This window comes from Hemibagrus wyckioides, linkage group LG06 (genome assembly GCF_019097595.1).
Source record: "Hemibagrus wyckioides isolate EC202008001 linkage group LG06, SWU_Hwy_1.0, whole genome shotgun sequence".
Classification (NCBI taxonomy): Eukaryota; Metazoa; Chordata; class Actinopteri; order Siluriformes; family Bagridae; genus Hemibagrus; species Hemibagrus wyckioides.
The window spans coordinates 32,688,633-32,713,821 of NC_080715.1; the positions used below are offsets into that span (position 1 = coordinate 32,688,633).

Sequence of the window (25,189 nt, forward strand, 5' to 3'; positions counted from 1 at the left end):
GGGCTTCGGATGTGCACAAAACAGTTTTTCTAATTCTGCTCAAACAGCTCTCAGTTTATTTTATATTCACCCACAATTCCATTTGATTAGTATAGCATGGTTAACAATGGAAGCCCTACAGAAATATTTAAATTCAGGATATGAATTGGTACATTTTTCCCTAATGAGCAAGTCAGAGGTGATGGTGGCAAGGAAGAAACCTTTAGGGAAGTCGTCCTCATCTGGGTGACACCGGACAGTGTGATTATGAATCATTTCTCTTATATAAGTGTGTACTATATGGTCAAAAAAGTGCAATCATGTAAGAGTACTCACTAAAGAAATTATTTTGTGGATCCCAGGAGGATCACTTAGTACCCTCTGAAAACCAAAAAATAGTATTTTGTATCTGATTAGAACACATCCAGTTAGAACACACGGGATGTGGTAGCTTAGTGGTTAAGGTGTTGGACTACTGATTGGAAGGTTGTGAGTTTGAACCCCTGGTCCACCAAGCTGCTACTGCTGAGCCCCTGAGCAAGGCCCTTAACCCTCAGTTGTATAAAATGTGATTAAGATATAATATATATGGATAAGAGTGTCTGCCAAATGCTGTAAATGTAAAATGTTTAAACCCCTAATAATAAGGGATTTGTATTCAGGTTCCATTTCTGCTGTGTAGAGTTTGAAAATTCCATGCATTTTTAAAATGACAAGCCCTAATGTCAGCACTGTCCTTTTACGTCATAGTTAGTATTTTTTGCAGTACTCAGAAATTATAGTGTACATGTGTGCGACTACTGGTATATGACTCTGAAGTAGCTGGTTAGTATGCCTTGCACAGCATAATGAATCATAAACTTGGGATTTCTGGCCATGACCTCAGGTCATAAATGTCACTTTCAAGCACTAAAACAGGTATAGTGTGACTGTCTCTTAGCGTATGAGCGAGTGCACATCCTATTATTTAATCTTATCTTATCGGTAAGCTGATGGCTATCTGATACGTTTTTACACTTACCGATTCCTCTCACTAACTGGCAGTTTGGAGTATCTGATAAAGATCTAGAAAACTGTAGGATAGAGGTGACCAGTAATCTTTCTGTAACTCGAAAGAACCACAGAATTATTGGGCTGTAAATTTTTTTTATTGTTAGGCGTTATGAAAAGCTCTTTCTCAAGAGCTCAAATGGTACAGTCACACTTACACACAGTATGTGAATGGGTGAATGGAAATTGTGCATATTTAGCTGCAGTCAATGGTACAGGTTTAAATGAGCACTCAAGGTCCTCTGAGAACCTTCTCAGTGAATTAAATATTGTGGTAAGTAATATAAATATGAAGAAAAACAACATCAGCTAAAGTTGACTAGTTCTTTGTTTTTCTTTTCTATTTCTTTTCTTTTCTTTGTTGTGATGAATTCATGGATTTGCAGTTGGAGAAACTCAGTCACCATTATGTTTAATAAGAAAACAAAGCAAATTAATTTGATAAATTCATTTCATACATAGTTATTTGGTCACATTAGTGTTGTAATATTAAAATTCTTGTCCAGCAACATGGGTTGCAGTCTGTGTAATAATATTGAGCTGTACTTTGCTGCTGTCTGCTGGTTCTTCAGAGCCGGTGCATGAGAAACAGAAACACCACATAGTTCACAGTTTCCCAACCCAGGTACCCATTGTCCTGCACACCGCTCTAGCATGTCCACTGTGAATTAGGAAGAATTGTTAATTAATTGATTATTATAAATACCTACATTTTTTACTCTTCCACAAATTCTTTTGAAGTTCTGTATCTGTAGTCCAACATGTTGACCAGAGTGGAGGCTGTTCACACTGTGAAGAAATTCAGCTTTTTCTGTGATAAATGAATGGTCAGTTAAAAGTGTGGTCATTTCTGGATGTCAGAATCAATTGTGCAATCAGTAGTTTTCAAATTTTTGATTATATTTCCATTCATTCATCCATTCACTGAACAGTTTATCCTACTCAGGGTTAGTCCATTAGAGTGGACAACCAATCATGCATTCACACTATGGATAGTTTAAACATGCTAATCAGTTTACAATGTATGTTTCTGAACTGGGAGGAAATGAATACATGGAGGAAACCCCCAAAGCATGGGGAGAACATGTAAACTCATATGAACATGCAAAAAGCATTCTCTAACACTTCTCCTATTGAGGAAAATTCAGCACTTCATAAACAATCTGTAGCATTCTGGTCTCCTGTGTTTAACTTCAGGACTGTGACAGAAAGTGATTAATGCCTGGATCTACAAGCTTGTGTGTTTTAAACAAAAGGTGTGATCAAAACTGAAACAGAAACTAAGTGAGCACTAAGTAACAGTGTAAGAGAATACCAGAGACAGAAAATGGATTTTTTAAATTGTCTGGACGATCAACAACTGGTGTGTTTGGTGTGCCAGGATTCAGGAAAACACACCAACCACAAATTCTGCCCCACTGACGAGGCAGCAACAGACTGTAAGGTAAGATGGTGATTTCATATCAGAAAAGATGAGAAGAAAAAGAATAATACTAACTTTACTAATCATGAACAGCTAAAATATTTAATTATATATTTAGCAATATAATAACTAACAAATGCCTTTCCTATTAATATACATTATTGTATTGTACTCTGTTAATGAGCTCCAGTTTTGTCACAATATCAAACACACATTTCCTATGTACAGAAGCGAAAAAGAATATTGCACAGAAAAAGGTGTTTTATCTTAACACAACGCTAACATTGACTCATCATGGTTCTGAGGAAATGGAGTGTTCATCAGTCTTAGTGCGCGTGGAAAGAGGCAGTGTCAGGTGATTTTCATACAGAAGCTGTGGCCTGTGTGATAGAGATTGACAATAATTATTTCTGCTTTTGTAGTGTAGATCGTGTCTTTGTATAACTGGTCCAGCTAGTTCTTTGGTATGTTGTTGATGCAAGATGATTTTCAGTCTCAGCTAGGTTTGTCAGTGTTAGCTTTCCAATTCAGGCCTACATTCTAATGGTGTCTTTCTGGTTGGTCCACATGGGCATCAGAGAGAGAGAGAGAGTACGGAGACTCAGCGTGCATGCAAAGATCAAGCATACTTCTCTGGAGATTGTGATGAAGTCCTGTGACTTGTGTGGACCGATACAGTATCAATGGGAATTGTGCTGAATATCCAGCTGTAGCCACAGCTGAGTCAACATGAATTTATCATAATTATTCATCATTTTTTGTCTTGCAATGATAGACACTTGGCTTGGGGATATGGTGTCAGCCAGATTTAGAGTCGAAAACATGACTGAAGTTGAATGCTCAGAGACCTGTGTGGATGAAACCTCAGCCTCACAGATGTTTGTGAGATTCTGGTTTTTATAGTGAAGTGTGATGAGGCAGCTCTACTGTCTTTATTTGGTGCTAACAGATGTTAATGCTAAGTCCTAGGATGGAATTCCAGTTTAGCCCCAGGTTTTTGATAATATAACACCAGAGGTTGGATAGCTTTCTGTCACGTTGTGTTTCTGGAGAGCCAGTTTTTCTTTCCTGGTTCTGAACTGGACAGTTCCATCATTGTATAGGCATTGTGAAACACCTGCTATACAATATGTCACATATAAAACACATTTAAATCCTCTGAGTGAGCAGTGACATGAGTTAACACTGTGTAAAATAAGAGCTGAAACACAGATTCTCCATGCATATGTGTTTACTGTTTCAAGGGAACGCTCAAAACTGCACAATAACATGGTTTTGATAGAATTATATTCTCCATCATTGTAAAATCAGTTACATTTCATGTGATTTCCCCTTCACTGCAGATTCTGGCCCAACACACAGAGCGTCAGATTAAAGAGCAGTTTGAGAAGCTTCACCAGTTTCTACGAGATGAAGAGGCAGTCAGGATCGCTGCCCTGAGAGAGGAAGAGGAGCAGAAGAGTCAGATGATGAAGGAGAAGATTGAGAAGTTGAGCAGAGACATATCGTCTCTTTCAGACACAATCAGAGCCATAGAAAAGGAGATGAGAGATGAGGACGTCCTGTTCTTACAAGTGAGGATAATTTAGTCAGTATTTATACTGTGAGAAATTACTTCCATCATCACAAACGTCACATTTCAGTGGTGTAAAAATGTCCATCATATCCACTGATATGTGCTTTGTTGTTTTCCAGAACTACAAGGCCACAGTGAAAAGGTGAGTGATGTGGTTCCTGTCTCTCTGCTTCTCTGTGTTTCTGAATCCAAAGCCACAGCAACACTGACTCCTGAATGTTTTTGCAGAGCCCAAGTAATTGTATGTGTATGTATGTGTTTAATTTTAATAGTCTGTCTGCTGTATTTCTGCCTTTATTAATTAATATATTAATCGTTATAGTGCTATTTCATTGTTGTTATTATTATTATTATTATTATTATTATTATTATTATTATTATTATTATTGTTTTTATAATGAGATGCTTCTATCATCATCGGGCTGTTCAGTGTTTAAAGCATGAGCAGATGGACTAAGTGAAAACACACTTTTACAGTTACACTGACGATTGATTTGTTATATTTGTAATTCAAATACATCCTGAAAATTGCACAAAGCAAACTGTTAAGTTATATTTGTTTTTTAATCATTAATTTTGTAGTTACAGTTATCAAGTTATTAGTTCCATGCAAACGCTATGTTGAAGTTAGCTTAGCTCCGTAGAACCGAAATGAGAACGTGAAGCTAATGAATTGGAAAAGCTTGTACAGTGACAATAAGATTTCTGTTGTAGCTTTTTATACTGTGTGTGTGTGTGAGAGTGTTTTCAGCACCTGTAAATCTGGACCCCAACAATGGTCATCCTAAACTCATTGTATCTGATGATCTGACCAGTGTGAAACGCAATGTTAAGAAACAGAAAGTTCCTGATAATCAAGAGCGATTTGATTTTTGTTGGTGTGTCCTGGGCTCTGAGGGCTTTTACTTAGGGACACACTGCTGGGATGTTGAAGTTGGAGACTGTACACACTGGTTAGTGGGTGTGATGACAAAATCTGCTCAGATGAAGGGGGAGATAATGTCGGAACTCAGAGCCCCCTCCGAGTGGACATATCACAGGGTGGAATTTTGTTTGTATCTATTACTCTTAGCTTTCCCAATAACCTCCACAATCTATAAAACTTAGCCGAAATAAAAGAGATCTCGGTCAACAGGTGAGAAGAAGCAGGTTTCTTTATTCAGTCATGCAGTCAACAACATGCATATCTGAAGAGAGCAGCTGGTCTCAAAAACCCCGAAAAAGTCCCCTCTACTTATACCCCAGGCGCCCCGGGGCGCCTCCTTTTCTCTAATTTAAATATTTCCAGCAATTTCCCATTATATTCAGTGTATGGCTACTTTAGTCCCTCCTTCCTTAGTTTACATACGTTTTCCCAGTTCCCATTATTTTCGCATTTGTCCCGATACCGCCCCTAAATTGATACCATCCTCCCCTCGATGACGTCAATTTTCATCCTCACCAGTTCCCCTTATTTTTAGGCTAAGTCAACCATTTTTATAAAAATTGGCGCTTACTTATAGGCGCCACTTCCTTATTGACTTCATTTGACCATCACCTCTTAAAGGTGCTTCCTCGGCTCATCCTGACCTCGCGCGTTGCCCCCCACAACAATGTGTAAGTACCTTGCTCTCTTCCTCTATGTCATGATGACTTTTCTCTCTACCTACTTGATCTAAGTTTTGTTTTACTAATTTTAAACTAAGCTGTGCCATTAAGCTGCCTCATATCCTTTCCTCTTTTCATCACTGTTGGTTGCTAGTATTCCAATGCTATTGTCTCCTCTACCTGCCTATCACTGTCATGTCACAGTGACCTGGCCTACTTCCCACACTGTGTTCCTCCTGCCTTAGTACCCGCTCTCTTTTGCTGACTACATAGTCACGCAATATGCACTTCACTCATCTTCACTCATTTCCCATTATTTTTCTAGCTCAGTCAGCCCGCCGCGCTATCTTCCGGAGAAGTCCCAGGGGTGCTCTGCGACGCTATCGCCAGTATCAGCTATCCTGTTTGGCCATTGAACTTACTGGTTTCCTGGAGCACCTATCTGAATCCTCTATTCCTGAGTCTCCTTACCTCGCTCACCATATCGTGAGAGATACCGTCTGTCTTGATCAGAGCACCCAATTTCACCCCACAACCTGTGATCAGTCTACTCAGACCTTCTACTGGCATTGGACACGCACCACCTCTCAAGGCGTCCAGACTGAGGATTTCCCTGTTGAGATTTCCTCTAAAGATTCTTCCTCTGACTCCTCTTCATTTCCTAATTCCCCTGACATTCCCCAACTTTCTCCTGAATTTGTGCCTATGCCTTACAGTGTTCATGATATTCCTCAATCTTCTCCTGACTATTCGCCCCCAACTTCTCCCACTGATTACTCTCCAACTTCTCCTCAGGATCCCGAGATTCCTTCTTCTACAACTGACCCTCCGGTCCCACTGATCCCATTGGATAGGCTGGCTGACTGAGTTGTAACTCCTAATGTTTCAATAAATCTCTCCTCTTTTCTGTTCCTTCAGTCCCAGTGTGGTTATTACGCTAGCATGCTGCCATTAATAATTCTGCATGTTTATTATGAAGACTATGAGGCTATATCTGATTATTATAGCTATTTTTAATCAGAGTTAACTACTTACTACGTAATAAATGGCTAAATTATTCTTGATAGATACACACTACTCTTTAGGCAGAATATTGCCAAGTCAGGGCTTAGAGCATTGAGTACATTAGCACTTAAGCTACTTTTAAGGCTAGGTATATAATTCAAAGCTGGGTATATTATATTTTCTCCGACAATAACCTCCAGAAGTGGAATCTGTTGTGTGTGGTATAAAGATGGTAAATATGGAGCAGCTTCTACACCACAGCCACCCTCTCTCCTCTCATTAGCACAGAAACTCCAGAGGATCAGAGTGAAACTGGACTGGGACAGCGGAAAGCTGTCATTCTCCAACCCTCTCACTAACACACACACACACTTTCACACACATTTACTGACAAATTACTGCCATATCTAAGTGTTATTGGTTCTGTAAAGATCCTGCCACTTCAGTGCTCTGTAAGAGTGAATCAGATCAGTTAGAGCTGAGATTGTTTTATTCCAGTTCATTCAGGAAGTATAGCAGATTAAAAGATTCATATTCTTTGTGAAAGTTTGTTTTTACAGAAGCTCTGAACAGTTCATTGTGAAAAGTGTATTAAAGTGTTGTGATGTTATTTCAGCTCACCTTACCAATTAAATCAAAATAATATGAAAACTGAAGTTTTGATAGAATATCTTATTAGATATTAGTACTCAAAATATCTCAGAACATTGATATATCATGCAATGCAAAGTAAAATTTGAATGATTTTGAATGAAGTTACTCTGTTGAAATTAAGGGTTATTGAATCACACTAATGTGATATTAAGTTCAGATAACTACATAGCACTTTTTCCTCCACAGTTCAGGATAATAGAAAACTTCCAAAGTTTTTTTTTATTTGTTTTAATCTTAACCAGTTTTTATTTTCCCAACTCATGTAGTGCTTCTACACCTAGGATCTTCATCCTAAGATCACTTTCACTATTACTACAAGTTTACATCAGCATCAATCCCGGGCCCAATATATATATACATATGAATAACTCTCTCTCTCTTGCCTTTCTCGAATATATGGGCTCATGCTTTATGTTAGTGTTAGAGTTAAATTGCTTTTGTAACACTGATTTGTTACTTTCTACATGTGTTTTAGCTGCTTTAGCAGGGAGGGTGTCTTGGGGGTAATGGTGTTTTGGGGTTTGTGGTGTTTTGGGGGTATGTTATATGTATGTATATTATTATGTGGGTATGTGCATATATTCTCTTTTTTTATTTGATTACTTATTACTGATATTCCAATCTCCTTTTCATTTCTTCCTGAATGGATTTATATTCCGTTATCTCTCTTGTCTTTCTGACTCGTGTGTGTGCTCATGCTTTAATTCAGTGTCTTGGCATGACTGTGTTAAATTACTTTGTACATATGTGTATTAGCTGTTTAAGGATGTTATAGGGGTTATGTGGAGGGGGTACAGTTTAGTTTTTCTATTAAAATCAGAAAAGAAAGGAAACTGCAATGTATCATGTTTCACAGTTGTACTGCTAAATTCCTTCAATAAAATATTTAAAAATAAAAAGGATTTAACATTTATTTTATTTAGACAACTGAGCAGTTGAGCTTTAAGCACCCAGCAGGGGCAGATTGGCATTACTGGGATTTGAAGTCCTACAACATCTTAACCACTGAGCTAGCACTGTCACTAGAATGAAAAATCTCTCCACCTCTCTCACAGTCACTTACAGTATGTCCAGTAACTGATTCATTCTGATCAGAGTTGTGGTGGATCCAGAGACTAACACTAGTGAGTAGACAGGATGAGAGGGCACAATGCACACACATATTCATGCATTCATGACATCTAGGGGCAATTAATCATATCTAATCCACCTGCTGGCATGTTTTTGGGAGGCAATCTGAGAACCTGGAGCAAGCACGCAAGTGCAGAGTGAAATCTAAAATCTCCTGTCAAAACTGTTGAACAGTAAAACTGCTGAATCCATAACGGAAAAAGAACAACATAACTGGATGAAGAATTTTCTTTTGTCTTTCTGGACAGCACTGAGTGCATAAATCAGTACAGATGCAAATGCTTCATTCATCTAGTGGCTCTATTTCATTAAATAATGAATATGTATATTCTTGCTCAGCATAGAAGGCTGTTGTAACAAAGACACAAAATTATTAATAAAATCATACATCTGGGTTTAACAACAAATCCAGCAGAGAAACACTTATAATACATAATCCAACACATACTAAGGCATGTTAAATTTATTATTATTATTATTATTATTATTATTATTATTATTATTATTATTATTGGGGATGTATTTGCAGGATTGTGAAAATCATCACAGTGTGCAGTCATGTTGGAACAGGAAGGGGTCATCCTCAAACTGTTCCCACAAAGTTGGGAGCATGAAATTTTCCAAAATGTCTTGGTATGCTGAAGCATTCAGAGTTCCTTTCACTGGAACTAAGTAGCTGAGCTCAACCCCTGAAAAACAACACCACACCATAATCCCCCCTCCACCAAACTTTACACTTGACACAATGCGTCAGGTAAGTACCGTTCTCCTGGCAACCGCCAAACCCAGACTCGTCCATCGGATTGCCAGACAGAGATGTGTGACTGGTCACTCCAGAGAACACGTCTCCACTGCTCTATAGTCCAGTGGGACATGTTTTACACCAATGTGTCTGACGCTTTACATTGCACTTGGTGAAGTAAGGCTCAAATGCAGCTGCTTGGCACTGAAAACCCGTTCCATGAAGCTCTCTATACACTGTTCTTGAGCTAATCTGAAGGCCACGTGACATTTGGAGGTCTGTAGTTATCAACTCTGCAGAAAGTTGACTCTGTGCGCTGTACGCCTCAGCATGCGCTGACCCCGCTCTCTGATTTTACATGGACTACCACTTCGAGGACTGAGTTGCTGTTGTTCCCAATTATTTCCACTTTGTTATAATACCACTATCAGATGACTGTGGAATATTTAGTAGTGAGGAAATTTCACAAATGGACTTATTGCACAGTTGGAAACCTATCATGGTACCACGCTTGAATTCACTGAGCTCCTGAGAGCGACCCATTCTTTCACAAGTGATTGGAACACCTAAATCCAATGATTTGGAGGGGTGTCCCAAAACTTTTGGCAATATAGTATATAATGATTCTCTCAATCCACAAAAAAAAAACAGAGACTTGAATTACCTAGGAAGGTTTGTACAGTAGGTTCAAAAATGCAGCATCAACACTGTAAACTCGCAGCTGTTTATGGGAAGATTGAATATGCTGATCTGCTACAGTAGATTAGATTTACTTTGTCAAAAGTGAAAGTGAAAGCTTGACTATACGGAAGTTAGACAATACCACCTGCAAAAGAAAATGACTTCTAAGTTTTCAGAAGAGGATTTCTCCTGTCCTGTGTGTTTTGACATCTTCAAGGATCCTGTTCTCCTGCAGTGCAGTCACAGTGTGTGTAAAGTGTGTTTGGAGCAATACTGGGAAGCTAAAGGATCCAGAGAATGTCCTGTATGTAGGAAAAGATCACAACAGAGTCAGCTACCCACAAACTTTGCTTTAAGAAACCTGTGTGAGACTTTCCTACAGGAGAGAAGCCAGAGATCATCACCAGAGTCTGGAACAGTCTGCAGTCTGCACAGTGAGGAACTCAAACTCTTCTGTCTAGACGATCAAGAGCCGGTGTGTTTGGTGTGTCAGACATCAAGAAAACACACTGACCACAAATTCTGCCCCACTGATGAGGCAGCAACAGACTGTAAGGTAAAAATTATAATCATAAATACTTGGAAGGTAATCTGAAAATGTAAATGTATGACTTAACTGTGACTTACAGAAGAGAGGCCTGCATTCTGACTTTTTATTGAGTTTAGCTGCAGTGCAGCTGTACAGAAAAGTCCTGGACACAAACAAAATGACATCACTAATATTCCATAAATGTACAAATTATGAGACTTTCCAACCCTCTGAGCATCAATGTCAGCATCAGTATAGACACTTCATACTGGTCTTCAGATGATATTTTCAGTTAGCGTGTACTTTCTGTAACCTCAGATTCCTGTTCTTTTATGGGAGTAGAACCTGATATGGCCTTCTGATATGGTCCAGATGTGTTAAGATGCTTTCCTGCTCACCCTGGTTGTAAAGGAGTGATTATTTGAGCCTTCCTTTCAGCTCAAACCTCTCTGCAAATTCCCCTCTGGCTTTTATCATCAAGACATTTCTGCACTTTTTTTTTTTTTTTGCACCATTCTATGTAAATACTACAGAAATTCTCAGGAGATTAGCTATGGCTGCAGTCCTGCACCCTGCCCACTGACACCAACAATTACACCACAGTTAAAGTCACTGAGATCACATTCAGATGTTTGATATGAGCATTATCCGGAGCGTGATTTAACACAGGGTGCTGCTGACACATGATGGGCTGATCAAATAAATACATAAATGAGCAGGTATACATGTGTCCCTAATAAAGTGGTCAGTGAGTGTATATTCATTTGAGCATGAATTTGGTCAGAATTTGAGTTCCTATCTTCACAGGATGGGTGAAATTGCTCTGATTTTAGTGAATGGCTTCGATATGAGAAATTATCTGTTGCATATCGATGATAACTGAAACTAAATGTAAAAGTCCAATTTAAGCTAGTCTAGGATTTAAACAGTCATAAGAGGTACAAAAGCGTAGTGCCTTCTTGTGGATAATGGCCCCTGATTGGAAAACCCAGGATTTTTAATATATCAAACACAATCTTCATTCAGTGTGCTGACTTGTGTTTCAGGAAAAGCTCAAGACTGAATTAAAGCTCCTGAAGGAGAAACTGGAGAACAGTGAAGACTGCAAACTGAACTGGAGTCAGATTGCAGAATATATACAGGTTTAAAAAAATAACAGAGTTTTTATAATAGCCTTTTACATCATTGCCTTTTTTAAAAATTATATTTCATGTGATTTCTTCTTCATTGCAGATTCAGGCCCAACAAACAGAGTGTCAGATTAGGGAGCAGTTTGAGAAGCTTCACCAGTTTCTACGAGATGAAGAGGCAGTCAGGATCGCTGCACTGAGAGAGGAAGAGGAGCAGAAGAGTCAGATGATGAAGGAGAAGATTGAGAAGCTGAGCAGAGACATATCATCTCTTTCAGACACAATCAGAGCCATAGAAGAGGAGATGAGAGCTGAGGACGTCCTGTTCTTACAAGTGAGGATCATTTAGTCAGTATTTATACTGTGAGAAAGTAAAACTTCTTTCCATCATCATAAACGTCACATTTCAGTGGTGTTAAAATGTGTATCATATCCACTGATTTGTTGTTTTCCAGAACTACAAGGCCACAGTGAAAAGGTGAGTGATGTGGTTCCTGTCTCTCTGCTTCTCTGTTTTTCTGAATCAAAACCCACAGCAACCCTGACTCCTGAATGTTTTTGCAGAGCCCAGTGCACACTGCAGCATCCAGAGGAGCTTTCAGAAGCACTGATCCATGTGGCACAACATCTGGCCAACCTGAAGTTCAGAGTCTGGGAGAAGATGCAGGACACTGTCCAGTACAGTAAGAGATTTTATATTTTCTTTTGTGTTTGTGTGTTAGTTTTATTTTATTCACCTTCATCCAATAGAGCATTTTGACCATTTTATGTCTTTGAAGTACTTTTTAACCTACTGGAGAACAGGCTTTCAAGGACGCTGCCATTAATGAAAAGAAGATATACAGATCACCCCCAGCCCCAAAAACTTACTGGAATACCAAGATCAATACAAAGACGAATATGAAACAATAGATCAGAATTTCAGCTTTTCTTTCCGGGTAGAGTAGATGTGTTAATCAACTTCGAGCATGGCACCCTTGGTTTCAGACCACCCAAAGATAGATTAGCAAAGGCATAAGGACTAGATAGTCTAAAAGTAAATCACACTCAATAATTGATTGCATATCCCTTTCTTTTTCGGGACAATCGTTGCATTAGCTGTGCTCAATATTTGTGCAATGGTCCTTTTTTTCCTCTCTCTTAGACAGCTCTCTAGTCTTCATGGTGGTTTGGCGTTTTTAAAAACAAACACAATCTTCACAGGTGAAACCCAGGACTCAATACCAGAGCATAGCTATTAATGATTTAATCAGTCAATCAATCTCACCAAGCACACCTGGGCTGCAAGAAACACCTGTCAGTTATGTCAGTATAAAAATGGGTGGCTTTAAACAAAAGGTGTTGTTAAAGACATATAGATGTAAGGATCAGAACTGCTGAAACAGATAAAATTCTATTTTTGTCTCAAACCCAAATGTTTTCAATGTAGAACCAAAAGAACTGGCCTTGTTGATCCAATACTTAAACTTACTGCTGTCCAGCTTGCTTCTGGACCATCTTCCTTTCTGCAGTCAATACACCACAACATTACATTTCTAATATAAATACAAAAATTAACATGGATATCAACTCAACTAAAGAAACAGTTACAGTTAAAGAAATAATTACACATTATTTGTTGTTTATTATGCTTTTCTCAGTGCCTGTAACACTGGACCCAAACACTGCTCATCCTCTTCTCATTGTATCTGATGATCTGACCAGTGTGAGACTCAGTGAAGAAGAACAGAAGCTGCCAGACAATCCAGAGAGACTACATGCCTGCTTATGTGTCCTGGGCTCTGAGGGCTTTAACTCAGGGACACACTGCTGGGATGTTGACGTTGGAGACTGTGCAGCCTGGTCACTGGGTGTGATGACAGAATCCGCTCAGAGGAATGGAGATATAAACTCCAGAACTGGACTTTGGTATATGTGGTATTATGATGGTGAATATGGAGCAGGTTCTACACCACAGCCACACAGTCTCCTCACATTAGAACAAAAGCTTCAGAGGATCAGACTGCAGCTGGACTGGGACAGAGGAAATCTGTCATTCTATGACCCTTTTACTGGCACACATGTACACACTCTCTCACATACATTTACTGACAGATTATTGCCATATTTAGCTATTGGTTCTGAAATGTCTCCTCTACAGGTCCTTCCCACTGGAAACTATGAAAATGTAAATCTCTTAAAATGAACGCAAGCTCAGCTCGTATAGCTGAGAGTTGCACAGCATGGAGAAGCTTTTCATAGATGTCTCAGGTATTATTTTATTCTAGAACTTGAAACAGATTTTCTTGAATGATGTCCATGCTGCCTTTTACAATAATAATCTGACATCTTTTGGCTATCGTAATACAGAAATATTAAATATATTTATTTCATGTCACATTTAATTACACAACACTCTTTTCTGCTGGATAACCTCCTACATTCTGCAGACTGTAGAATTTGTTTGGTACAAGTAAAAAGGTTCAGATTTATGTTGTTAGTCAGTCTATATAGATTCATAGTCAGACCCAGGAGGTCAGCTTTTGCCTTGCTAGAAGTATCCTTTATTTGTATTCAAATGAGACCATTACCTAGGGATTATCTACTGATAGCCATGTAGTCCATCCTTGTTGTGGAATCTGTATCTCTACCCAGATGAAAGCAGGAAGAGTTTGCAGGTATCTTCTGTACCGCCAAATCAAGGAGTCTCATATCGCTTTGACCCAGGCTCGGCCTGAACAGTCACCAGATGGAGAAACACAGGCCATAGATGCTGCCATGTCTGGATCGGACCAGAGTAGACCAGTCTCTCGTCATTGTGTGTTTTAGTCCTTTTTATGGTTCTCAGGTGAGTTTGGAGCTCAGCTGGAGATTTCGGGTCACATGTGCTATGAAGCATCTCAAGACGTGGATTCCTGAGTATTGCACTGAACTGAGAGAAACCGGGCAAGGACAAGCAAAAGAGAGAAAGAGAATGTGCTGATGATTAAAGAGCTCAAACCTCTGTTTGAAATATAAGCATATTTATCCTAAATATAGATGTTCATCTCCACACAGGCCCAAATGTATCTAAAATCTGATTTATACTGAAATGGCCTGCCTGAATGTCAGTGTTGTCTTTTGTGTGATATGTAATACTACCTCACTACACAGAGAGTTTAGCATGTGTATGGGGTGTGTGCTACTACTGCTATATGTATCCAAGTCAGTATTATTAGCTAGCTAATATCTTTTATCAATAAAAACACACACAAAAAAAAAAAACAGGATTCCTAGTCATGATATGATTCATTGTGACAAAACATGTGATAAATGTTACTTTCAGGCACTTGAAAACAAGCTTGGTGTGATTCTATCTCAGGTTTTAAGTGCATGCATCAGTGACTATCTGATCCATTTACACTTCCAGATGTCTCCCACAAACTGGAAACATATTACACACACACACACACACATATATATATATTCATAAGAAAATGGAATTCATTCAGCACTACTTTGAGGAAGGACGTTCATACGGCATGATTTTGGATATACTGATAGCGTATCATGGCGTAAAGATTTGTTTGTGATCTCTAAAAACACACCTGAAGAACACAGGAAGGTCTGATATACAGACTGACCATCCATGCAAGTGTAATGTCTACTAAGAACCTCCCCAGTTACCATAGCGTTGAACCATGCAGAGTACGTTTTTGAGACCATTTACTTGCTCTGACTTCACCAAGGACAAAACAAACGTCATCCACACTGTATGGGCAGATCTCAACTTTTCCGCGTAGAACATATTTATAAGCATCCAGACAGTGCTAAACTTTTACAGCTTCAGACGCACACCTCTGGACACGTTACTCGAGGTGAACTGAAAATTGTTGCCTTAAAGTCTTGTATAGAGGGTCCGGTAATTCCAACTGATCATTTATTTTGTAGGTTTTTGCAAATACTTTAACTGTTCAGAAAAGGTCAAACAAACCTAAAAAATTCTTACTTGTTATTTAGTTTTGACAGATCTATGATTTAAAAATGGCGCCACCGGAAATGCTTCAGGACCAGATACGCGCAGTAGAATTGCGACGCGTTTGTTATTGTTTATATATGCTCGGAACGGTCTATAAAAATCAAGCAAACTGCTGGATAATGGTGCGACTGGTACAACGTTTTCTAACCTGAGAGAACTACAGAACGTATTCAGGTACACATGTAAAAGACATTTCTAATGATGTGCAGTGTGTGATGGTATATCCCTGCTGTGCAGTGTGTGTGTGTGAACATGGTGTCTGTAAATCAATCACTGCCCCTCCTGAATTACTTGAAGTCCCTCCAGATGCCCAGTACCAGGATCAGACCCAGGACCCTGGAGCTGTGAGGAGTTTGTGCTACCTTCTGCCCCAGTGACCGCACCAATATTGTCCCAATTAAGCAATTTGTCTTAACAGTTAATGAATTGTAATGCAATGCAATGTTCCATTATTACATACTTGTGCATCTAGAGGGATTCTTAAGCAACTGAGGGGTTGAAGGAGAAGGACATTGGTCCAAGAACATGTCCATGTTCATATTGTGTACATGTGTTGATTTTTTACCTCACAAGAAAGGGCTGGGGAAAACACGTGCTTGTTTTATCCTTTATAAAATCGCGGAGCTGCAGGAGGAAGGACAGCAAAGCCCCCTTACGGCTTTTGTCTATCTTAGTCACCACCATCTTCAAACAAAGAGAGAAAATGTAATTAAAGTCAATCAATAAGAAATATTCAACACATACAATACTGTCACACAATGTGACCTTATGTCTAAAATTCCAGTACATAAATACACATCATGGGCAACTACATGTGTTGTAGCTTGTTAGTGACATACAGAAGTGCCTCCCTTAAAATCTTTTAAAATTATATTCTCGTGCTAATAAGAAACATCATATTCATGGTCAGTGTGATAATATTGCGCTGTACTCTGCTGCCCCCTGCTGGTCTTTCACAGCAGGTGCAAGAGACGAACACACTCACCACATAGGGAATGCCAAACTCTTCACACATCTCCACAGCAACCAAATCAAACTTTTGCAGTCCTACACCTCCATCCACCAACAAGAAGGTCCTCATAAGACTAACAAAAAAAAAAAAGAACATCCATCATACCATCTAACATTCCCATTCCTGCTCACACACTCGTTCGGATTCGGATTACACCTACTTTTTTCTTTCTTGAAGGTAAGGCTCAACCATGTCCACAAAGTCTTCTGGGGCTTTGTATCCATAACCAGGCATGTCGACCAGAGTGAACGCTTTCCCCACTGTAAAGAAATTCAGCTTTTTTGTGTGTCCCTACATAACACGATCAGAAAAAAAAACAAACGAATCACAAACCGAAGAAAAAAAGGAAGTAGAGGTGAGAAAAGAAATCATAACGTTTGTTTCCTTACTGGTGTTTTGGAAACCCGTACTTCGACCTCTGGCGCGAGAGCGAACAGGGCTCGGATGAGAGACGACTTGCCAACGTTGCTCCTGCCTATGAAACACACCTGCAGATCAAACCAACATACACACACAGATCAGATCTTCTCTACAACACAACAGTGATATTATATTCATACCTATAATATAAGCATGCATAAATATTTAAAAGGAAATCCACTCTGGATTACTCTTTAGAGTAATCATCTTTAGTGTTCATCAGTGACATCCAAAATGTTTTTGCAGTCTTTTTTTTTTTTTTTTTAAATCAACATGCTGGCCTGTTTTCACTTTCTTTAACAGTTTTCTGTTACCCAACACTCTGTGTGACTTCCCCTGATTAGTCCTTTGACTCTAAAGAGAGTGATGCAGCAGCACAGTGTCTAGCTCTCTCACCTCGTTCTGAGCACACTCAGAACTATTTCGCTCATACAGTCATCAAATGCACACGATGGACTAGCCAGGCTTTACAACATACAGAAATGCAACCTGACCGGTGGAGACCAGCAATGTGATGTTTGTGTGACACTTCAGGAATAACAAAAAAATCTCACCTCAGGCTGTGTGAGGTCAGGCATGTGGTCTATGTGCACAGCTGATGAAGAGTAGAGTATCTGGTGTTTGGGAGATGGAGTGAAGAGTCTCTCCGCACACTGGAGGGCTCCCAGTTCGGGTTGGAAAAGGTGAAATGGTGTCTTGTCTATTTGTCGTGACAGGTGTGCCTCCAGACTGCTGAACGGATACAGGAGACCCAGGCGCTTGTTCTCCGGCAGCAGAGAGACCTGGCGCAGGGATGCGAGCTCGTGCGCGTGACGCGTGGACACAAGCCGGACACAGCTGTGCACGTGCAGCAGGATCCGCAAACTCATGATGATGCGGAGGTCAGGCTTTGCAAATACGACTAGTGATACAAGATAAAGGACAAAATCCGAAAGTACCTATCTATCTGCATGTCAAGTGCTATTCCTGACCTCCTCGGGTATTAAAGTACCAAAACATCTCAAGGTGCACACTTGTTAAAGAATTAAGTAAAAAAAAAACTAAGAGTTCGCAATATAAAATAAAGTAGTTGTTTTAAAATGAGACATATATGATCTCATGAAGCTTCTTCTTGACCCTATGCAGTGCACACGATGTCCAGTATAAGGTCGTTTGGGGATTCCTTCGGAAAGTGCCTGATTAAATGTGTTACAGATCACATGTTCTCTTTAAGACAAAATCACTTGGAGATAATATTTATTAGCTGTCACCACAAAGGGATAAAACTTACTGTGGACTTCGCGGACATGTGAGTAAAAACAGGGAGTGAGCAAGAAAACATGTTGAAGGTTTGGTGTTACATTTATATAAAACCTGTGGAAACAAGTTCCCTTTACAGCAGTTCCGGTGTTGTGGAAGACTACCTAAAGCGGGTTATATAAATAAATGGCGGTATTTTCAGACTTTATTTTAATGCTAATTATTTAAAAAAAAAAATGTAATCCTGACGTAAATGTTCAAATTCAAAGAATAGCGGCGGCAGCAGCATTGCTAGAGCCGCTGTCTGTGGTGGACCTGGAGCACCAGATGAAGCACTGTGTTTATTTTATGCCTCTTTGTCCTCACCTGTGGTCACAAGCAGTGGCTACTAATCAAAATTATTATTGTAATAATCTCAGTGGCCGTGTAAGGCTCAGCACTCTGGGAATGTAGCTCCACTGCTCCTCTGATCTGAGAGGAAAGGTTACAGGTGGTCTGAAGACCTGAAGGGTGCTCTCTGGTGGAGTTGTGTTAGGGACATTGGTTGATTTATTCTTGAGCATTCTGCTGCCCTTAATGCAGATTTTAAAGTTACCAAAAAAATCACAAAGCCCTTTTAACTTGTGCCATGCACTTAAAGTGGTATTACTCAGTATTGCTGGGATAGAAGGGAGGATCGGGTTGCTTGGCAGTTTCATTTTCCTTTTCCCTTTCCCTATTATCCACATGGGTGTCGAAGATTTTTAAGACAATTTTCTGTAATATTTGGTGAAGGTCACCTCAGATTCTGCCAGTTATCCATAATATACACAAATCAGCTATAACAAAACCACCTGCTTAATATTGTGTAGGTTTCCTTGTGCTTCTTAAACAGCTCTGACTCTTTGAGGCATGGACCACAAGACCTGTGAAGGTGTGCTGTGGATTCTGACTTTAGCAACAGATCCTGTAAGTTGTGAGGTGGGGTCTCCTTGTTTGTCCAGCACATCCCACAGATGCTCTGATCGGAGTGAGATCTGGGGAATTGGGAGGCCAAGTCAACACCTTGAACTCTTTGTCATGTTCCTCAAATTGTTCTTGCACAATTTTTGAGAAAGTGTGACAGGGCACATTATCCTGCTGAAAGTGGCCGCTGCCTTTAGGGAACACCGTTGCCACGAAGGGATGTACTTGGTCTGCAGAAATGTGTAGGTAGGTGTTAGGCATCATCCACATCAATGCTAGGACCCTTTTTTTTCAAGCATCACTATCAGAACACGAAAATTGCTTAATTTTTCTTCAGCCTCTAACATTTACTGGAGTCTGATTGAATCTATACATATTCAAACCTGTGTACAAGTTTCATACACTGAGTTTATTTTTATTTGGAATTGTGGCAGTACATAATTTGGTCATTTCTTTGATTATGCATAAATAGTGCAAACTTAAAAGACAATCATTTTTTCAGACAATGTTTTTTTTTTTTTACACCAGGGGACCTACTACAGTGTTGTAAAAATATATAAAAAAAATAAATAAATAAAAGTTCCTGTCCTGGGTATATAAAATGACACAAAAATGTAGGAAATAATTAATTCTGTCATTCATTCATCTTCAATAACTGCAGATCCTGGTCAGGGTTTCAGTGGACCCGGAGCCTAACTGGGGAACACTGAGAGCAATTCAGCAACACATACAGGACGGGACACATAGGGAACATTTAGAGAAACCAAAGAATCTGGAGGAGAAACTCAGTTGTGACACACTAACACTAAAGCCCCCAGGTGTACAGGCTACATTACATTTAAAACACACACACACACACTTAACTTGACATTCAAACTGTTTATGGCTGAGTGTGTGTACACTATTTAAAATGGTCAATTTCTTTTCACATACAAACACCTGGCTTGTCTCCTGGCGATCAAGACGGCGGCAGCAGCAACAGAGAAGGCATAAACAACACGACAGAGCAGTGCAACACATTTCCACCATCAGCTCTTTCCTTAAAGCCCTGAGGATGGCTTCTCTGCAAGTGCATATGAAGCAGAAGACTCAAAAGATCTGCTGTTCAAACAGGATCTTCTCACAGCCTTGAGGAGGAGTGTAGTAGAAGTCGCTGAACTGACAGTCTATGATAGCACTGTCATCCACTGCAGGACAGAGATTCAAACACAACTTTCACTCATAACCTGGGCAGTGGAAAGCTCACTGCTGTGCCCTTGGGGAAAACAGCTTCACCTGTATCTTACAGCTTTGTGCTATATCTTAAAGTATAGGTCACTTTGGGTAAATGTATTGTAAATAAATGAAAGTACATGTCAGTAGAACATTCTTTCATTACTCACAGTCTCTCGGATTTAACACCTCAGCTTCAGTTGAAGCTAACATTCATTTTTATCCCCAAATCTTTGTCACTATTTTACCTGCTACCCTACATTAGCATTTCCATCTACTTTGTACCTCATATACCTCCTATCTATCTATCTATCTATCTATCTATCTATCTATCTATCTATCTATCTATCTATCTATCTATCTATCTATCTATCTATCTATCTATCTATCTAATATACACATATATATACATATATAAAATAAAACTGACCGTAAACAACCGGGAACACAGTCCCTCGAATGCCTGAGGCTGGACACTGCATATTCTTCCCATTCAGATACAGGTTCAGTTCCACATGGTCATAGGTTAATCCCTGAAAGACATGCAAACATGACCTGTAAACAATCATCGAAATTTGTTAATGGAATTGTTTTAGGGAATCGCTTTTTTCAGAGCAGCCCTGAATGTGAACATCAAAGGACAGAAAGTTGTCTGAAAGAAAATGTGAAATTAACTTCTCAAACACAGCAAAACCACTTTAACCATTAAACCAATTCTTACCAAATTTCAATATTACTGTTCTTAGAGAGCCACTCATATTCATATCGATTATTTTTTATTTGAATATTATAAGTAAGTAGAATAATAGTAATGTAATAAGTTATTTTTTTGCGTTTCATTATTTAACTGATAATTGTTTTTTTCTAGGTCAAAATACTGTATATACACTAATCAGGCATAACATTATGACCACCTTCCTAATGTTGTGTCGGTCCCCCTTTTGCTGCCAAAACAGCCTTGACCCATCGAGGCATGGACTCCACTAGATCCCTGAAGGTGTGCTGTGGTATCTAGCACCAAGATGTTAGCAGCAGATCCTTTAAGTCCTGTAAATTGTGAGGTGGGGCCTCCATGGATACTTTTTTTTTTTAAGGATACTTTTGATAGATACTGACCACTGCAGACCGGGAACACCCCACATGAGCTGCAGTTTTGGAGATGCTCTGATCCAGTGGTCTAGCCATCACAACCTGGGCCTTTTGGTCAAACTCGCTCAAATCCTTACGCTTGTCCATTTTTCCTGCTTTTAACACATCAACTTTGAGGACAAAATATTCACTTGCTGCCTAATATATCCCACCCACTAACAGGTGCCATGATGAGGTGATCATCAGTCTTATTCACTTCACCTCTCACTGCTCACAATGTTATGGCTGACTGGTGTATATCTGATAGGTATTTAATTTTATCAAACAAAATGTTTTGTTATTCAAAAAAAGTGTTATCACTGAAAATGTAAATTGTGTGAGAAATGTGTGCTGAAAAATGATACTGAATAATTGTTCAGCAGGCTTAAAAAAGTTGAAAAAAATGGATGTACTGTTTTGGAAAGAAACACTTCAGTCCACATTTTCCCCTAAACAGAATAAATTTGCTGCTGCAATATTGCCACATTCTTACCACATTGTAAGAATGTGGCAATATTGCACATCTTAGCACATTGTTAGCTGGCAGGCAGTTCTTCTCTTCGTTGTTGTGATAGACAGATCCATCGTGCCTGAGCACCAAACTGTTAATTCACACACCTTTGTAGATTTCTCATAGCTTTATTTAGTGCATGCACAGGAATGTCTACAGTAATTCAGAGAAAATTACATGGTACAGTTTTCCAGACTGCTTTTAACTCACCCTTTCTGGGCAAAAGTAAGCAAGACACACTGATAAGCTATGACAATAATAGCATAATAACATCACCATAAAAGAACATAGGGCATTTCAGCTTGCTGTACTCTGTTCAATCATCTCTTGAGGCTATCTTTCTAGATCTTGACTTATTTTCTTCTGCACAATCATTATGCTCAATTTTTAGTTTGCATTTCTACATTTACATTTCCAGTATTTGGCAGATGACCTTATCCAGAGCAACTTACAACTTCTCATTTCTTATACAACTGACCAACTATGTTGATTGAAGGCTAAAGCTGACCATTACCCAATGTAGAGACACAGTTCTGGTAAACTGACAGACTGACCGCAGCACAGGAAGTATTATTATTTGGCAAAACTCTGAAAGCCTGTGGAAAGTTCATAGAATATTCCAGTTTCTGATTAGAAAGAAAAGCTGTTGTTGGTGAGCCTGTGGAACGTGATGTTATGTTACAGACCATTCGCCTTGACGTGTATTCTCTTCTCCTTTTTTGCTCACAACACTGAGTGTGTATTTCAGTTCCTGTAGTCTTCCTGTCAGCTCCAACCGCTGAAAGACTATTCTCCACTGAACTTTCTCATTAATAACACATTTCTGTCTGCAGAACTGCTGATCACTGAGGTTTTTATACCATTCTCTGTAAACTATTATGAGGCAAACATCTCAAGACATCAACAGTTTCTGAAGCACTAGGTTTGCACTATGCATGCGATTTTACAGCTGGATGAACTTACTTGTAAGGTCATTGGGATGTAGTACACACAACAGCACAAAATATGTGTTTTACAAAGATCTATAAATGTGTACATTTTGTTAAGTTTAGTACAGTGGACAGTTCTTAATTCCCCACTCATATTCCACCATTTAGATAGATAGATAGACAGACAGACAGACAGACAGACAGACAGACAGACAGACAGACAGACAGATAGATAGATAGATAGATAGATAGATAGATAGATAGATAGATAGATAGATAGAATCATTGCAGTATAAACATCTAGGTCCACTATGCGGCCATTTTAGTAGCAATGTCAATAGATCATTTTTCCCTGTCAGAGATCCTGTACATTTTGTTTACAATATAATCATTTATATAAAGCAATTTTATGTATTAGTTTTAAACATTTATATATTCATAGATATAGATATTTATTTATAGATAGATAGATAGATAGATAGATAGATAGATAGATAGATAGATAGATAGATAGATAGATAGAATCATTGCAGTATAAACATCTAGGTCCACTATGCGGCCATTTTAGTAGCAATATCAATGTCAATAGATCATTTTTCCCTATCAGAGATCCTGTACATTTTGTTTACAATATAATCATTTATATAAAGCAATTTTATGTATTAGTTTTAAACATTTATATATTCATAGATACAGATATTTATTTATAGATATATATTATAGATATACATTTATAGATAGATAGATAGATAGACAGACAGACAGACAGACAGACAGACAGACAGATAGATAGATAGATAGATAGATAGATAGATAGATAGATAGATAGATAGATAGATAGATAGATAGATAGAATCATTGCAGTATAAACATCTAGGTCCACTATGCGGCCATTTTAGTAGCAATATCAATGTCAATAGATCATTTTTCCCTGTCAGAGATCCTGTACATTTTGTTTACAATATAATCATTTATATAAAGCAATTTTATGTATTAGTTTTAAACATTTATATATTCATAGATATAGATATTTATTTATAGATATATATTATAGATATACATTTATAGATAGATAGATAGATAGATAGATAGATAGATAGATAGATAGATAGATAGATAGATAGATACTTTTTTGTTCAAAATATTCCGTGAATCTGAACACTGAATTAAATCGTCACCAGAGTAACACTCTTGTTCTCATTAACACTGTCGCCTGAACGAGTTTCATCCCGGTCACGGTTGTTGGCCTTAATGTCCGTGTCTACTCACCCGTGGACTGGACCTTGAACTCGAAGTAGCTCTCGTTCTGGTGAAGAGGGGCGGAGCCGAGGCATGCTCCACGCCCACAGACCCGCCTCCCTCTCTTCACCACTACAACGTCCGCGCCTGCAGGAACACACACGATCACCACCGCGCACATCTGTCCCTCTCTATCTCACTGGGTATGTATTTCATCACAGACATGACACCTGGAGCTGGGTACACCATTCTGGGTCTATTAGATCAAACAGACTGAAGGCGTGGGTAAGAGACAGGGGTTCTGTAGCAGAGCAGCAAGCAGTCGTTAGCAAGCTATCAGTACTAGCTAAAGCAGGGACAAATGACATTATAATAGAAGAGTTAAAGCAAGAGAGTCAATTTTCTGTTCCTGACCACACGGTTTTATAAACACAAGCGCAAAATGGCTACACTGTCCATTCAGCTGGACCACTGTCCGATATTCAGGGTATTGACGCTAAATCATGTATTTATTTTTATTCCTAGTTATTCTAGCTGGTAACCGGTTAATAGTTCGTACCCATGTGGTGCGTGTCGAGCTGAACGGTGGGCATTTCATTAAGAGGTTTATGATCGGATCCACCATCACCACTACAGCAGCACAGACAGGACGTAAACATTGCGGCCATATCAGCTTTAGCCTTACTGGAGAAGAAAAAAACGGAAGTGCCATTAGACGCGTCACAGAAGCCTCTGGGAAGGAAGAAAATTCGGGGAATGTGTGTGGGGATGGTTGTGTATGCGAGGCCGCACTGCCCTCTAGTGACGGACCGCGGTATCGACCATCAAAGTTCTTCCTTGGTTCGTCCAATCATAGGAGCCCAACCTTCACCCCCTCCACCGCTCAGAGCGCGCGCGAACTCTCACTGGCGGCATGGAAACAGGGGGAAGAAAAATAACCAGGTCAAAAATATTTTCACACGTGACACGCCAACCATTGGATAAGGACGATGCGCGGGCTCCTGACACATGGCGCCATGGAGAGTGACGCGACGCAGTCACATGCGCTCTCAGCTGGAGCACTTGATGGC

At 39.3% G+C, this 25,189-nt stretch overlaps 4 protein-coding genes across 4 annotated transcripts; 2 read left to right on the top strand and 2 right to left on the bottom strand.

The window, feature by feature from the left end:
* Positions 1-2,245: 2,245 nt before the first annotated feature.
* LOC131354432 (E3 ubiquitin-protein ligase TRIM35-like) lies at positions 2,246-4,315 on the top strand. The gene is made up of 3 exons (XM_058392062.1): positions 2,246-2,473; positions 3,796-4,026; positions 4,148-4,315. Exons 1-3 carry the CDS (start codon positions 2,357-2,359, stop codon positions 4,172-4,174), a joined length of 375 nt encoding a protein of 124 aa, XP_058248045.1. The 5' UTR covers positions 2,246-2,356; the 3' UTR covers positions 4,175-4,315.
* A 5,621-nt stretch (positions 4,316-9,936) lies between these two features.
* Positions 9,937-14,196, top strand: LOC131354429 (E3 ubiquitin-protein ligase TRIM35-like). Its single transcript, XM_058392058.1, has 6 exons — positions 9,937-10,384; positions 11,404-11,499; positions 11,591-11,821; positions 11,943-11,965; positions 12,052-12,170; positions 13,128-14,196. The coding sequence occupies exons 1-6, from the start codon at positions 9,986-9,988 to the stop codon at positions 13,670-13,672; spliced, it is 1,413 nt and encodes a 470-aa protein (XP_058248041.1). The 5' UTR covers positions 9,937-9,985; the 3' UTR covers positions 13,673-14,196.
* A 64-nt stretch (positions 14,197-14,260) lies between these two features.
* On the bottom strand, positions 14,261-18,241 carry gtpbp8 (GTP binding protein 8 (putative)). The gene is made up of 6 exons (XM_058392061.1): positions 17,471-18,241; positions 16,886-16,984; positions 16,657-16,787; positions 16,470-16,569; positions 16,050-16,168; positions 14,261-14,398 (listed from the first exon to the last, which is right to left on the bottom strand). Exons 1-6 carry the CDS (start codon positions 17,783-17,785, stop codon positions 14,311-14,313), a joined length of 852 nt encoding a protein of 283 aa, XP_058248044.1. The 5' UTR covers positions 17,786-18,241; the 3' UTR covers positions 14,261-14,310.
* Positions 18,242-18,459: 218 nt separating this feature from the next.
* spryd7b (SPRY domain containing 7b) lies at positions 18,460-25,005 on the bottom strand. Its single transcript, XM_058390901.1, has 6 exons — positions 24,679-25,005; positions 24,150-24,266; positions 22,162-22,198; positions 21,854-22,042; positions 20,743-20,867; positions 18,460-20,287 (listed from the first exon to the last, which is right to left on the bottom strand). The coding sequence occupies exons 1-6, from the start codon at positions 24,785-24,787 to the stop codon at positions 20,190-20,192; spliced, it is 675 nt and encodes a 224-aa protein (XP_058246884.1). The 5' UTR covers positions 24,788-25,005; the 3' UTR covers positions 18,460-20,189.
* Positions 25,006-25,189: the final 184 nt, after the last annotated feature.